The sequence below is a fragment of the Convolutriloba macropyga genome, chromosome 14 (genome assembly GCF_964194025.1).
Source record: "Convolutriloba macropyga chromosome 14, txConMacr16.3, whole genome shotgun sequence".
Taxonomy (NCBI): domain Eukaryota; kingdom Metazoa; phylum Xenacoelomorpha; order Acoela; family Convolutidae; genus Convolutriloba; species Convolutriloba macropyga.
The window spans coordinates 41,766,479-41,782,074 of record NC_134481.1 but is presented as its reverse complement, the minus strand read 5'-3'; the positions used below and the strand labels follow the sequence as shown (position 1 = coordinate 41,782,074).

At 37.3% G+C, this 15,596-nt stretch overlaps 1 protein-coding gene across 1 annotated transcript in view; it reads left to right on the top strand.

Annotated features, from left to right (window-relative positions):
• LOC142353120 (uncharacterized) overlaps positions 1 to 15,596 on the top strand; it is a 95,787-nt gene that overhangs the window by 55,610 nt on the left and 24,581 nt on the right. Inside the window, exons 14-21 of the mRNA XM_075405327.1 lie at positions 471 to 581; positions 1,039 to 1,059; positions 1,702 to 1,778; positions 3,545 to 3,739; positions 4,166 to 4,377; positions 4,777 to 4,899; positions 5,687 to 5,785; positions 15,025 to 15,279. Of these exons, the coding sequence (XP_075261442.1) occupies positions 471 to 581; positions 1,039 to 1,059; positions 1,702 to 1,778; positions 3,545 to 3,739; positions 4,166 to 4,377; positions 4,777 to 4,899; positions 5,687 to 5,785; positions 15,025 to 15,279 (1,093 nt within the window). The remainder of the gene's footprint in view (positions 1 to 470; positions 582 to 1,038; positions 1,060 to 1,701; positions 1,779 to 3,544; positions 3,740 to 4,165; positions 4,378 to 4,776; positions 4,900 to 5,686; positions 5,786 to 15,024; positions 15,280 to 15,596) is intronic.

Genomic DNA, 15,596 nt, shown 5'->3' with positions numbered 1-15,596 from the left:
GTCTCTTTGCATTAATGACAATTCTTGCTTGACGAAATACTGGAACACCCTTGAAAATGGTTGTCTTAACAATATCAATTCAAAATAAAGAATAGAGCACTATGTTAATTTCCCCATTGTAAATAATCGAAATGATGGTCTATTGTTCATTTGGATCTATTTTGTTTTGTTTTGCCCATCCCCCCCCCCATCTTAGAGGGCTTATATTTTGTAACCCCCCCCCCCCCCCCCCACCAGGCGAACATGCTATTTTTCACATAGTAACGTGCTATATAACAACATAGCAACAACATAACAACAACATAACTGGGGGGGGGGGGGGTTGTGTTGCAACAACTATATAACAACATAACTGGGGGTATAAGAAACATTTGGGGGGGGGGGGCAACAGAATAGATCCGTTCATTTTTATGAAAGCAGCTCAACTGAATTTGAGACTTTTGATACATTACTTTTCGCTACTGTTTCAGTTGCGGTGTTGCCTCACGATGCTCGCAAACTCCTCAAATGGAAGCCGAGCACAATCTGTCCGAATGTAGTGAAGAACCTGATTGCAAGGGTCGGATTCAGATTCAGCAAAAGTTAGTTTATTATAACTAATAAACATTCGAAAATCAGTCGCTAGTATCATAAAATGGATCATAAAATTACGAAACTATACTTTCTAAAAAAATCTTCACACCTGACACTTATCGTGAGTTTTTGCATTGTGAATTTTAGAATTTAATGATCAATTTGAACAGGTTTCACGAGAATTCAACTTACTGCGGATTACGATAATCTGGCGTTTATCCGTGATTACTTCTAATATCCTCCTTAAAGTTTAGAAAAGTTGGAATTTTATCGATTTTCAGTTTATCTGAAATTACAAACATATAAATCGACTTGATACTGAAAATTTTCAAAAACACGCAATAGAACATGTAAAATTGCAGCGTTAGTGTTTACTTTTATCAATGAGTTTTTTTACAGAAGATGCTAAAAATCTGTTCAGGTGTCTGTCGTTGTTTTGTTCATAGATTACACGTGTTTTTTCAGGCTCTACTGATATCACAGAAGGTGACTTGAATGAACTTAATGTGTTTGTTTCAGTGTGTGTGTGTGTGATATTAATTTGATATAACCTTTAATTTGACATAACCCATTAATGCCTACCTACAATTCATGTGTTGTTATAGAACACGTTACTATGTTAAAATATAGCACTTGCTCCGGGGTGGAAGTAAATGTTATATGCTCACTAATTTAGAGAGAGATGGGGGGGGGGCAGAATAGACCCCTCCGTCAAGTTATTGCTTCTTGCTTGATTGACTTATTACATAACCTCCCTAACTATTTTGTTCTTGTTCGATGACTTTTGAGGTTGGTGTTTGTGTGAAGTGAAACATAATTTTACTGTTGGTCGACTGGAACTTCATTTAATTATTGATTTTTGGGAATTAGCCCCCCCCCTCCCGGTCGGATTTTAACCATCTATAATTGATGTTTACGCATTCATAATGCTGTCTAAACCGTATATTAACCTCTTATTGGGCTATCGAAACCATTGTTATGGCAAAAGCAAAAGGCTGTTTTTTGTTCACACGTCGTCCTAAAAACAAAGATTTTGTTCAATTGGGGTGAAAAGGAAAGTTCCAATTTTCGATTAGTAATCATAACAATCGATTGTGTTTTTTATGCACATAAAATATTTTTGTTTAGGGAGCAGTGACTGGATCTGTTACTGGGGCAAACACATGAAGGCAGAGTGCTTCAGAAACGTGAAAGAATACCAGAAGGTGAGAATTAATCATCTTTATTAACGTTCATCAATTTAAGAAAAAATGGGATCTTTTCCGTTTGTGCCACCCAATTTAGTGGGTGCATATTATTTCCAGACACCAGACGCACGTGCCTTATTTTTACATAATGAATTACCATGTAATGGCACGTGCTCTATAATTGGGGGGCGCATAACGTACTGGACACAAACGGAAAGATCCAAAAAATGTTTACGATTGCATGCAAAAAAAATCGGATCTACCTATATTAAGTTTTTTGAATTTTCTTAGTTTGTAGGACTTTCAGTCTTAGGCCTCTAGATCTCAAGCATGACAAAAAAACATGCAAACGTTACATATGTATTCATCCAGGCATCTTGAATTTTAAAATCTGTTCCTTTTTCATTTGAACAAGCCTTTTCGCAGAATAAATCAAATCCAATTTAGGTAGTACTTTTGTGTGAATGTTTCGATTAATAGCTGCGATAGTGATAGCTCAGACTTCTCTTTGGCCTTCTCTTAGTTTCATACGACTCGAAGAGTAGTGTTGGTGTTTGATGGTTTTTTAAACCTGAAGTAGTATGTGCAAGCGGTGTTATGACCTAAAAGCAAAAGTGAGTAAAATTCCTGTGAACTAATTTTTTTCAGAGCGAGATTTTTTTGTAGAGTGAATTTTTTCGACATATTAATGCATCTAGATATCTTTTTTTAGCCCTTAGTTTTACCTATTTTGTTTCTTATCAACTTTATCGATTTTTTTTTCAGTCGTAGCTGCACTATGTGACTCTCTGCAGATGATATTGCTGTTGTTAAGCTCCGAATGATGCGGTTCAAAGAAAATATGCTCGTTTAATTGGCCTGTGTTCTCAAATAGTTTGATGCCGAAATCGATTTTGCGTGAACATAAAAGCATTGTAGCTGAGTCGTTAGGATGTCAGACTGACAACCTTGAGGGCAGGGGCTCGAACTTCTATCGGGTTGGTTTTTGCATCTTGAAAACATTTAGCTACTCCTTCTAAATTGAATTCAAGTCCTTTGGATTTTGGAGTGTTTTATTCGAATACATTTTTTGCGCAACATCAGAGATTTAAAATACAATTTATTTATTTTCTGACGTTCATTTATTTTTCTGATGTTATTTTTTCACCTCGCCTACTTTTCTGACGGTAAATGTTTGAAGTTCAGCAATAATTTGTTTTATAAATTCAATTTTATCAATTGCTTTCGCAAAAAATTTCAATTGAATTTTTGACGTTATTATGCATTTTGTTTTCACTGAAAGATAACTCAATTGTTTGTTCACAGCCAAATAATGAAATTTTCTTGCTCTTGTTCTTTGTTTTATATTTATTTTACTATTTAACTTTCTTTTGTGTGTTTAATATTATGAAGATGCCTTTTCTGAATTTTATACATTGTAACCGGAGCCCCAAAGTTTGTTATTGAGTTTGCCCTGTTAAATCAAGGGACAATTTTTAAATTGATTTAGTTCTTGTCAGTTTTACACGGTTTCTCGAGGACTTTGCATTTGCTTGCTTGATTATTTTCAATGGTGATTTTTCTTCACGTTTGTTTCTACAAAAACCAGGTTTCTTCAAAAATTCTGTTTCTGCGTGACGTACTTAACTCTCAAAATGACGTCTCTCTCAAATTGCTTCCTGCTTAATTTAATTAAAGAAGACAAGGTCAACTATCAAAGCTATCGCAGCTAAATTCTGGCATTCTGCCAGCTAAGTTCTGATCTTTATGGTTAATCACAACATGACCCCGGCAAATCTTTTCAGGTGAACCATTTTCCGGGGACCTTCCAAATAGGGCGCAAAGACAAATTGTACCGGAACCTGACCAGACTCCAACACAGGTATGGCCAGAAGCACTTCAACTTCTTCCCAAACTCTTTCATACTGCCACAAGATCTGAGACTGTTGAAGAGGTGCTGGGACGATGGAGGATTCAAACACAAATGGATCCTTAAACCGGTCAGTATTACATACATAGCAGATTTTACCTATTAGTTTCGTATTATATCGGCGCGCGGAGGCTATGGACCCTCGATTATTTTTCCCCTGTGGAATATGGCCATCTATAAATGCAATTTTTCGAACAAACGCATTATCTGGTTCGCGAGGCTAATGCAAACAAAGTTTTAAATCACGGGAGGAGAGGAGGGTGTAATTAGGGCTCTATATTTCTCTTGTGTGTTTACAATGGTAAAGATCGGATCGCAACCTATAAACTAATAGATTTGGTATATTTCATGTTTGTGCCACCCAGCTTAGTTGATGCATATTATTTGCACGTGCCATTTTTTGCACAATGATTTACCATGCAATGACACGTGTTCTATTTGGGGCGCATAAAGTACTGGGCAGCACAAACGGAAAAGATCCTAAAGCTGTTTTTAGCCTGCCTCTGCGAGGGGCATCGGGATCCGCGTGATCAACAAGTGGAACCAGATTCCGAAGAGGAGAGCAGTCATCGTGCAGAAGTACATCAACAAGCCATTTCTAATCAACGGATCCAAGTTTGACCTTAGAGTGTACTGCTTCGTCAGCTCCTATGACCCTCTCAGGATATACGTTTACAATAATGGGCTGGCCAGATTCTGTTCAATGAAGTTAGTGAAATCGCAAAGTCCACGGCTTTCTGATTCCGGAACCCCTCACCCCCGCACACCACTTTAGAGTAGATGAGACTTGTACACCCCCACTTGCGCACGTGCTAATTTCCATTTATAAAAGTGCTATATAACCGCACGTAATTTGCACTGGGGATTATAAAGAGCAAAAGTGGCACAAGAAATCCCAAAATTTCACAGATTTAGTATTGTGGTGGTGCGTGAAGCTTAATTTTTGAACAAGCTGACTTGATTTAAATTGATTTAGAGCAGACAATAATAGAGAGCTGATTCTAAATTTAAAGCAAAATGATACAGCAACTAAACATTTTTGCCGGGTTGGCTGTTTAAATTCTTCAGTAGGAAATAGTTCAATGTGATGTGCAGTGTTATTTTCAGGTATTCGAACTCGGTGAAGAACATAAATAACAAGTTCATGCATCTGACCAACTACTCTGTGAACAAATTCAACAGTGACTACATGTCGAATGAGAGCAGTACTAAATGCGAGGGTCACAAATGGTAACACACCTTGTGTCATAGCTGTCACCCTTTCAATCCTCACTTTTGAATCTAGGAATATCTTATAGCTGTCACCCTTACACTTCAATTTTTAATTGCTCTCAAACAAAGTTTGTTGCAATTATATTAGTCCTGAGAATTGCTGCCGTTCGTTTGAGAGCAATTCGTTATCTTTTAATCTAATCTGTTTCGCTTTCATCTGAGTTCCTTAAAAGGGGGAAGCAACAAATGTGGATCTACACAATGAGCTGTTCAATTAAAATTGTCAAATTACTATTAGGGCTTCATATTTATTGGGTAAATAATGATTTTATTTATAATGATTAATAAGAGGAAGATATTTTTGAAGGATAAAGAGATATCCAAGATCTTGACTATAAACTTGCACAAAAGATATATAAGTTTATGACGTTTTGGGTTTTCGTAACTGATATCGCCACGACATAAAATCTCATTACGTAATTGCCATCTTATCTTTAGCCGACCAATAAATTTTTTTCAATGAAATACGGAAAGACAGGTGTTAAGATGCGAATCAACGTCGTCTTGGTATTTATGCTTCGACGTCAGACGGGTTCAATTACCTGGTATAGTTTTGTAAATTGGTAATTATGTTAATACAACAAAAGGAGGATATAAAAACGAACATGAAGTTAAATTGAAACTTAAATTAAAAACTCAAAAATGCAGAAGAAAAGTTTGCAAAAAGAATTGCCTAATTTTATGCGCCTTGAGCGAGTATATCAATTGTTTTACCTTTCAGATAGGAACTTTTTGTTGTTTTCAGGACTCTTCAAGCCTTGTGGGGCTGGATGGCTCGAAGAGGAATTGACCACAAAAAAATATGGAACACAATTCAAGATATAGTTGTCAAAACTATCATTGCGTTAGTATATTCATTACACTTGAACGAAGTCTGAAGCAATTATTCTGAACGTGTGAATTTTTTGTTGTGACTGTTTTGTTCTAGAATATTTTTGGGCTCGCTTATGTGATTTGACATTTATCAATAGAAATGAGATAAAGTGGTGAAGCCCGAGTGTATTAATTCGCTGGGCACATCTCTTATAGATTTAAGTGTACGGCGAAGCTGCTGAGGAACGCTTGAGGAGGAAGATTTCCATGTTTTGAACGGCGATTTTCAAAACCCTAAACATCCCCAATTTAAACCCCTCAAAAAAACTTTTTTATAGCTGCGAAGCTGTAAGCTGAGCGTAGCTATATTGCGGTGCTCTTGGTTTTTTTTTGTTTCGTCGTCTGACGCTTCATTTTCGTTTTACATTTGTTCTAGAACATTCTGTCTCGTCACTGCTTAAATGGCTTTTTCGCGCTTGATTTCACGCTTTCTGCGTGACCTAAGTTGCTGTTCCTAAAACAAAGTTGATTGTAAGAAAACAGATTGTATGGTCCGACAGCCGAGTGGTTAAGGCGACTGGCTGTTAATCCGGAGAGCGCCGGTTCGAGACGCGACAGGGAAACTTTTTTTGCACCCAAAAACAACCTCCTTTGAAATAAACTTGTAAGTTTTATAGGCGGTGGCGATAACTATTATCAACTCACTTCTGTATCTTTTTCCATCTGTATTTTACGGCACGCAAGTCTATTTCGCAGCTATTCCGGCAATCTGCCGGCTATGTTTTTACAATATTGTTGACATACACGGTAATGAAATTTTGGTAGAATTTTTCTTCCTTCAATTTTTTATGACACCCTTAACAGAGTTATCAAAAATTCGTGTGCTATCGATCTGACCACATTCGTCTGAGAGCATTATTAATTCCTCTCAAACGAAGTTTGTAGCAGTTATTAGTCCTCTGGTCTTCTATCATAGCTGCGAAGCTGAAAGATGAGCGGAGCTATATTGCCGTGCTCATGGTTTTTATAGTCCACGAATTGAATTGAATTGGGGCTCTGTGTCTTTATTAATAGCCGCACAGCGATAGCTGGGGCTATTATTGGCCTTCTCTTGGTGTTTTTATTTCGTCGTCGCGATTTTGGTTACGACCATATGACGTCACAATCACTTCAAATCTTCGTGTTCATTCGTTCATGCAATTTGACCTGAAGTGCGTGTGTGAGGTCACTTTTCGCTCTTAGTGGAGCGAGTTTTTTTGTTCATTCGCGTGATTAAGTTTTTGGTCGCTCTTGACTTACCTCACTCTCAAAAATGACTTCCTGACTTTGAAGTTGACTTTTATTTACTTTAATTCAGAGATAAGGTCAAATGGGTGTCTGTCACTCTAAATGAAGGTTATTTGAGAGCAGCTAATAGAGGCAGCAAAAACTTAAACAGATTTTTTAATCAAAATTTAACATATCGGCCTTCAAAGAAAAGACGAATTTTTTTGGTCTGTCTTTTTATAGCTGCGAAGCTGTAAGCTGAGCCTAGCTATATTGCGGTGCTCTTGGTTTTTTGTTTCGTCGTCTGACGCTCTTTTTTCGTTTTACATTTGTTCACACAGCAAAGCTGAAAAAGTCAAATTTTCTGAATGACTTCTTCCTCTCACTATCTGACCACATTCGTCTGAGAACATTATTAATTCCTCTCAAACGAAGTTTGTAGCAGTTATTAGTCCTCTGGTCTTCTATCATAGCTGCGAAGCTGAAAGATGAGCGGAGCTATATTGCGGTGCTGTTGGTTTTTTTTGTTTTGTCGTCTGACGCTCTTTTTTGTTTTACATTTGTTCACACAGCAAAGCTGAAAAAGTCAAATTTTCTGAATGACTTCTTCCTCTCACTATCTGACCACATTCGTCTGAGAACATTATTAATTCCTCTCAAACGAAGTTTGTAGCAGTTATTAGTCCTCTGGTCTTCTATCATAGCTGCGAAGCTGAAAGATGAGCGGAGCTATATTGCCGTGCTCTTGGTTTTTATAGTCCACGAATTGAATTGCATTGGGGCTCTGTGTCTTTATTAATAGCCGCACAGCGATAGCTGGGGCTATTATTGGCCTTCTCTTGGTGTTTTTATTTCGTCGTCGCGATTTTGGTTACGACCATATGACGTCACAATCACTTCAAATCTTCGTGTTCATTCGTTCATGCAATTTGACCTGAAGTGCGTGTGTGAGGTCACTTTTCGCTCTTAGTGGAGCGAGTTTTTTTGTTCATTCGCGTGATTAAGTTTTTGGTCGCTCTTGACTTACCTCACTCTCAAAAATGACTTCCTGACTTTGAAGTTGACTTTTATTTACTTTAATTCAGAGATAAGGTCAAATGGGTGTCTGTCACTCTAAATGAAGGTTATTTGAGAGCAGCTAATAGAGGCAGCAAAAACTTAAACAGATTTTTTAATCAAAATTTAACATATCGGCCTTCAAAGAAAAGACGAATTTTTTTGGTCTGTCTTTTTATAGCTGCGAAGCTGTAAGCTGAGCCTAGCTATATTGCGGTGCTCTTGGTTTTTTGTTTCGTCGTCTGACGCTCTTTTTTCGTTTTACATTTGTTCACACAGCAAAGCTGAAAAAGTCAAATTTTCTGAATGACTTCTTCCTCTCACTATCTGACCACATTCGTCTGAGAACATTATTAATTCCTCTCAAACGAAGTTTGTAGCAGTTATTAGTCCTCTGGTCTTCTATCATAGCTGCGAAGCTGAAAGATGAGCGGAGCTATATTGCCGTGCTCTTGGTTTTTATAGTCCACGAATTGAATTGCATTGGGGCTCTGTGTCTTTATTAATAGCCGCACAGCGATAGCTGGGGCTATTATTGTCCTTCTCTTGATGTTTTTATTTCGTCGTCGCGATTTTGGTTACGACCATATGACGTCACAATCACTTCAAATCTTCTTGTTCATTCGTTCATGCAATTTGACCTGAAGTGCGTGTGTGAGGTCACTTTTCGCTCTTAGTGGAGCGAGTTTTTTTGTTCATTCGCATGATTAAATTTTTGGTCACTCTTGACTTACCTCACTCTCAAAAATGACTTCCTGACTTTGAAGTTGACTTTTATTTACTTTAATTCAAAGAGATAAGGTCAAATGGGTGTCTGTCACTCTAAATGAAGGTTATTTGAGAGCAGCTAATAGAGGCAGCAAAAACTTAAACAGATTTTTTAATCAAAATATAACATATCGGCCTTCAACGAAAAGATGAATTTTTTTGGTCTGTCTTTTTATAGCTGCGAAGCTGTAAGCTGATCGTAGCTATATTGCGGTGCTGTTGGTTTTTTTTGTTTTGTCGTCTGACGCTCTTTTTTGTTTTACATTTGTTCACACAGCAAAGCTGAAAAAGTCAAATTTTCTGAATGACTTCTTCCTCTCACTATCTGACCACATTCGTCTGAGAACATTATTAATTCCTCTCAAACGAAGTTTGTAGCAGTTATTAGTCCTCTGGTCTTCTATCATAGCTGCGAAGCTGAAAGATGAGCGGAGCTATATTGCCGTGCTCTTGGTTTTTATAGTCCACGAATTGAATTGCATTGGGGCTCTGTGTCTTTATTAATAGCCGCACAGCGATAGCTGGGGCTATTATTGGCCTTCTCTTGGTGTTTTTATTTCGTCGTCGCGATTTTGGTTACGACCATATGACGTCACAATCACTTCAAATCTTCGTGTTCATTCGTTCATGCAATTTGACCTGAAGTGCGTGTGTGAGGTCACTTTTCGCTCTTAGTGGAGCGAGTTTTTTTGTTCATTCGCGTGATTACATTTTTGGTCACTCTTGACTTACCTCACTCTCAAAAATGACTTCCTGACTTTGAAGTTGACTTTTATTTACTTTAATTCAAAGAGATAAGGTCAAATGGGTGTCTGTCACTCTAAATGAAGGTTATTTGAGAGCAGCTAATAGAGGCAGCAAAAACTTAAACAGATTTTTTAATCAAAATATAACATATCGGCCTTCAACGAAAAGACGATTTTTTTGGTCTGTCTTTTTATAGCTGCGAAGCTGTAAGCTGAGCGTAGCTATATTGCGGTGCTGTTGGTTTTTTTGTTTTGTCGTCTGACGCTCTTTTTTTGTTTTACATTTGTTCACACAGCAAAGCTGAAAAAGTCAAATTTTCTGAATGACTTCTTCCTCTCACTAACGGCATTTGCGTGCGTGACGTCATTTCTCACTCACTTTAGGGAAAGTTTTTAAGTTATTTGCTTGATTAGATTTTGATCATACGTGACTTACCTCGCTCAATAAAATGACTTTTGCACTTTGAAACTTAAGTTTAGTTTGAATTTGTTTAATGTCAAAGGAACTCAAATGTGCAATAAAGGTCACTAATAAGGGGCTTCTTTGGAATGAATTTTAACAAGCTTTATTAATTTATCGCTGAATTTTTTAGCCTAGTTTTTTGAGCGGCGTCGATTTGTTTTTCAATTTAGATCTGTATCTGTTTCTATCTCTATTATATGGCACGCATGTCTATTCTTTTGCAGCTATTCCGGCAATCTGCCGGCTATATTTTACTATTTTCTGAGACTGCAGATCTACAAAGATATTTCGGCTATTTTCTGTTAATCTGCCAGCAATTTTTTCTGTAAGATGTTTGCACACATTTTTCCACATTTTTGAGCCCAGTTTTCACACATTTTTGAGCCCAAAATGGCGCAAATTTTCACGTTTTTGTAATTTTTCGAGATTTTTGTTTGATTAGTCTCGAATTGACGGTTGGCAAAGTTGATAGACATATTTTGCAAGACAACATTACTTTTTGTGACCATTTTATGGGCTATATGTTTAAGTGCTCTTGAACGACGTTCATAGCAATTATTGTAAACGTGTATGTCTTTTTTAATGCAAAATTTTCCCTTGACAATTTTGACTTTTCGAATGACTTTTACGCCCTTGACTTTTTGCGTTTTGCGTGATCTAAAATTCTCTCTCAATTACAATTTCAAGCAGCTGAACTCAATTGGCGGCAATTTAATACTAAAAGTCAAATGAAAACTTCGCCGAAACTGGTGCCATTTTTTATTTTAAATCTTAATAGTGGTATATGTTAAGCTCAAATGTGGTTATTTGAAGCCCACTATTGGACTTCTGAGTCCCATTTAGGCTGCCACTGGCCGTTCGAGAGCAATTCTTCCGTTGTTTAGTCGGTTATGTTTTATTACTGCAAACATAAACACGCAAATTGATACTAATTTTTGCGTTTCAAGTTTTTCTTTGTCAATTTTTTTGTCATTTTTCAGGTTTTCCAGCCCCAGGGTACAGGAAATCTCCTCTAATGTTTTAAAATAGATTACGGCATAGTTGAGAGGGGCAATGAAATGGTTTTCAACATTCTAATATCTTATGAATTTATGAAATTTGAAGTTTTTCAAATTTTCTGAAGATTATTATGTTCCGAGTTCATGGATCTTTATGGGCCAGTGAAAATTTCAAAAGCTTGAAATTGTATTACTGGATAGTTTTGGAAGACATTGAAAACTTTCTGAAGATATGAATATCCCAAGTTAAGCAAAATTTGTTAAAGTTTGCAATTGTTTTAAATTGTTTAGCTTTTTCTAAGGTTATTGATCTTTACGGGCCAATAAAACTGTTATATGGCTTGCAGATGGGTAACTGAACAGATGCGATAAAAATTGTATTGAAGATCTTATTAATGCGAAATTCATAAATCTTCAGTTGCATTTTTTGAATTTTTAAAGGATTTGTCTATGTCGATTTTTTACTAATGAAACCTGCAATTGTTTTTGAAATTCTCAAAAATTTGTTTTATTGAGTTTTTAATCCTTAAAGGCCAATGAACATTTTCAGGTTTTACAGATGGGCTACTGGACAGATCTGGTAGACATAAAATAATTTTGAACAGCTAATATTGTGAAATTGATAAAGTTTCAAAAAATTTTGCAATTTTCAATTTTTTAAGTCTTGTTTTTTCAATTCGAGTGCATCCTTTCAGGTTTTGTGCGTGGTTTCATGGGTGTTATTTAATGGATCAATTTCGGCCGTCAGGGTAAAATCTTCTAAATTTTTTGCAGCCTCAGGGGCTTTGCAACCTCCTCTGGAGTTCAATAGTTTACTGCATAGCTTATAGTGCCCATGCAATGGTTTTTAAGATTTTATTGAGACAATTTTACCAACTTTTTCATAAAACTTGGTTTTTTTTCATTTGATTTGTTTTGAAAATTTTTGTCGCTTTTTGATTTTTTCAAGCCTTGGGGCCAGAGAAACTTCCAGGGTTTGATTATAGGACTGCATTTTTTTTGATAAAATTTGCTATTTTTCTTAAATGCTCCTTTTATTCATTTTTTCTCGCCTCAGTAGCAAGGTTACCTACTCATGGGTTTGATAGTATATTACTGCATTGTTGCCAGGGGGCAATGAAAAGGTTTTCAGCATTTTAACATCAAGTTTTGAATTTTTTTTTAAAATGTGAATTTTCAAATTTTCTGAAAGTTTTTGTCATGTTCCTAATTCATCGATCTTTATTAACCAATTAAATTTTTTGAGGCTTGAATTTGGGTTACTGGATAGCCTCTGGAGAAAATCAATCGGTTCTGAATAAATTAATATCCTCAATTTTAGCAATATTTCATTAAAATTTGCAATTCTTTATAAGTGTTTGTCATTTTTCTCTTTTTGCTATCGTCATTGGCCAATAAAAATAGTTCAATTCTTGTGCAATGTATATTCAAATGGGTCAGATTGAGCTCTGACAGTAAAAGCTTTAAGAGTTTTGTCACGGATTATACTTTGTTTAATTTGTTTGATTATTTTAGGTCTTGTTTTTCTGTTTTGTCTGGCATTGTTCAATTGATCTGCTGGCCAGGTAGAGTAGTTCTAAGCTTGTCATTCAATTATTTGGATTGTAGTTCGGTACTCGTCCTGCCATGTTTTTTTTGTTTCGTTGTCTGACGCTATTTTTCGTTTTACATTTATTCAACCAGCAAAGCTGAAAACTGCAAGTTTTCTGAATGACTTCTTCCTCTCACTAACAGCATTTGGGCGCGTGAAGTCATTCTCACTCTTTTGCTAAAAAATTTTAGGGCATTTGCGTGATTCGATTTTAATCATACGTAAGCTAAGTTACTCAATAAAACGACTTTGCACTTTGAAACTTAAGTTTAGTTTGAATTAGTTCAAGGTCAAAGGAATTCATGCGTAATAAAGGTATCTTATAAGAAAGCTTCTGCGCAATGAATTTTAACAAGCTTTAAGGTATCGCTGATTGTTTTTCGTATAGCTTTTTGAGCGGCGTCGATAAATTTTTCGACTTATATCTGTATCGGTTTCTGTCTCTATTATACGGCACGCAAGTCTATTCTTTCGCAGCTATTCTGGCAATCTGTCGGCTATGTTTATGCAATTTTTCCTATGACACTTAACCTTTCGTCCTCAAAAACAGTATGCGCAGGTAAAATCAAGAGGGCAATAATTAATTGAGCACCTCTCTTAGAGGTCCGCTAGTCTAAGTACAGAATACATCGCGGCTATTGAAAACACTCAAAATCATACTTTAAAAGGCAGTTTTTAGCGGTTTGGAGCTCCCCGTCATCACCCTTCTCCTCCTCTCTCACCCCTTCCACCCCTCTCCACCTCCGCCGCTACCTCGGGCACTCCCCACCCCATGTAATTCGACCCCTAACTGCTCACGCTCGAGCGCCCACCCCGCTCTCCAGACTTGTAGACCCCACTCCTAACCTCTCCCCCCAACCCAGCCCAGATTAACTCCCCTAATGCACTCCTCATTCTTAATGCTAGCCTCCAAGCTGAAGGTGGCTAGTACCAATGCTAACTTCATTATATGCTAGTCGGTTATGTTTATTAGCCGCTCGCATCTTCTCACCTGGCTATTATAGCACTCCTATTTTTTTTACTAATCGAAAAATGCTAGATGTTTTTGGAGTCCTTCTGGCTATGGTTTTTGAAGATCTGTGCAGAGATTTTCATAATTTTTAGAGCCCAATTGGAGTGACGCCGAAGCAGGAAGTGGAGAGATTTTGCGGCGTCCATTTTTTGCTTTAATTTTAAAGCATAGTGAGAAAATGGCGTTCGAACAGAAATTTGCTAGGGTGTCTAACTGCTCTCGAACGAAGTTGGTAGCAATTGTGTTAGTCCTGTGTTGTTTTTATGCAATTTATCGCTTCATCGATTTTTAGTTTGATTAATTTGACTTTTCGTCAACAACGGGATAAACAGGTAACGCCCCGAGGGCATCAAGGTCTGGTGGAGATTTACGCGTTATTCCAGTCACTAAGAAGCGATTCATCTAGTTTGTATCGAGTAGACAATTTCATGGTGTTTAGGGCTGTTCTTAATCTTAAAACTTTGACTCCCCAGCACGCCCCGAGAGGGGGTCCAAACAAACCACCCGTTTGAGGACGTTGGGGTGGACCCTCCTCCACTCGCTTGGACCCCATCTCGTCCCCTTCCCAACCCCCCATCGCTTGACCCACCCCCCCCCCCCTCACGCCTCTCATCCCACCCCCCACCACAACCACTCCAATCACCCCCATGCTATCATCTCCGAAGCTGAGTACGCTCGCCGGTCGTTTGAGAGCAATTCGCCCGACGTGAGTCGGTTATGTTTTGTTCAATTGCGGAATTTTGACCTTGATTTTTACTTTTTTCGGTTTTGGATCTAATTTTTTTCCAAGTGGGTTTTCCCAGATCAGTAATGGTCCCTTTCAGGTCCAGTTTTTTTTAGTCAATGAAATTTCCTTGAGTTGTTTCAAAAATTATTCTGCTATGTTTTTTTTACTTCTTCGATTGAAAATTCGCTTTACTTCGTTCTGCCGCGTTTTCGATATTTCGCTTGAAATCTTTTTGAGTTCCTAGGCTAGTTTCATCGCGCATTCTGCTCAAAGTGCTTTTAAACAGCAGTTGCTCTGGAAAGCGATCTAAAATGAACAGAATCAGTATCAAAAACGAAATCAAAATTAGAAACGGGATAAACGCATAAAGCCCAATTATAGATGCCCTCTACTTGAATTTCGTTCTTAGAAGTTTTAGTAATCATCTCTGGTGCTTATTGGTATTGATGCTTGCCCTATTATCCCTCATTAGGAAACAGGTGTTTGTCTAACTACGGAATGATCGCACTTTATATTTTGTTAGTACAAAATTTAATCATTTTCTGTTTTTCCAATCCCAATTAATGTTATGGGAATCAACGGCTGCTATATTACGACAGTCTGCCTTGTATGTTTCAGTTTTGTTACGCAAGTTTTGTTTCAGCTCCGACTACTTCGTAAGCAGTGCAACTAAAGCCAATTTAAAAAACCGCCGATCTTGCTACGAGCTGTTCGGATTCGACATCATTCTGGACGATAACTTGAAACCCTGGATCTTGGAAGTGAACATTTCGCCTAGTTTGCACAGTAACTCAGAATTGGACGTCACAGTTAAAGAGTCAATGTTGAGGGACTTGTTCAACATTCTGGGCCTGTCGGTTCCAGACAGGGAGGAGGTGGCTTATTCGGGAATGAAAAGGTTAGGAAAAAATCCTTAAACGAACGTCATTCCTTAAACGAATCATTCCTTAAAAAATCATTCCTTAAAAAATCATTCCTTAAAAAATCATTCCTTAAACGAACAAAGTTAGCGTTTAAATCGCTGATTAATCGGTACTTCGATGCATGATAATTGGAAGTGCAGTGGCTCTTATTTCTAGTAATATTGCAATTGCTTGCAGAAAAATCTTAAGAGATGAGTAGCCTGCTAAGTTACACAACTCAAATACGCATCTACGATTAACTTGATATGCGCTTGTTTTGAGGAGCATTTTTGAGTAACGGGTAAATTCAGTT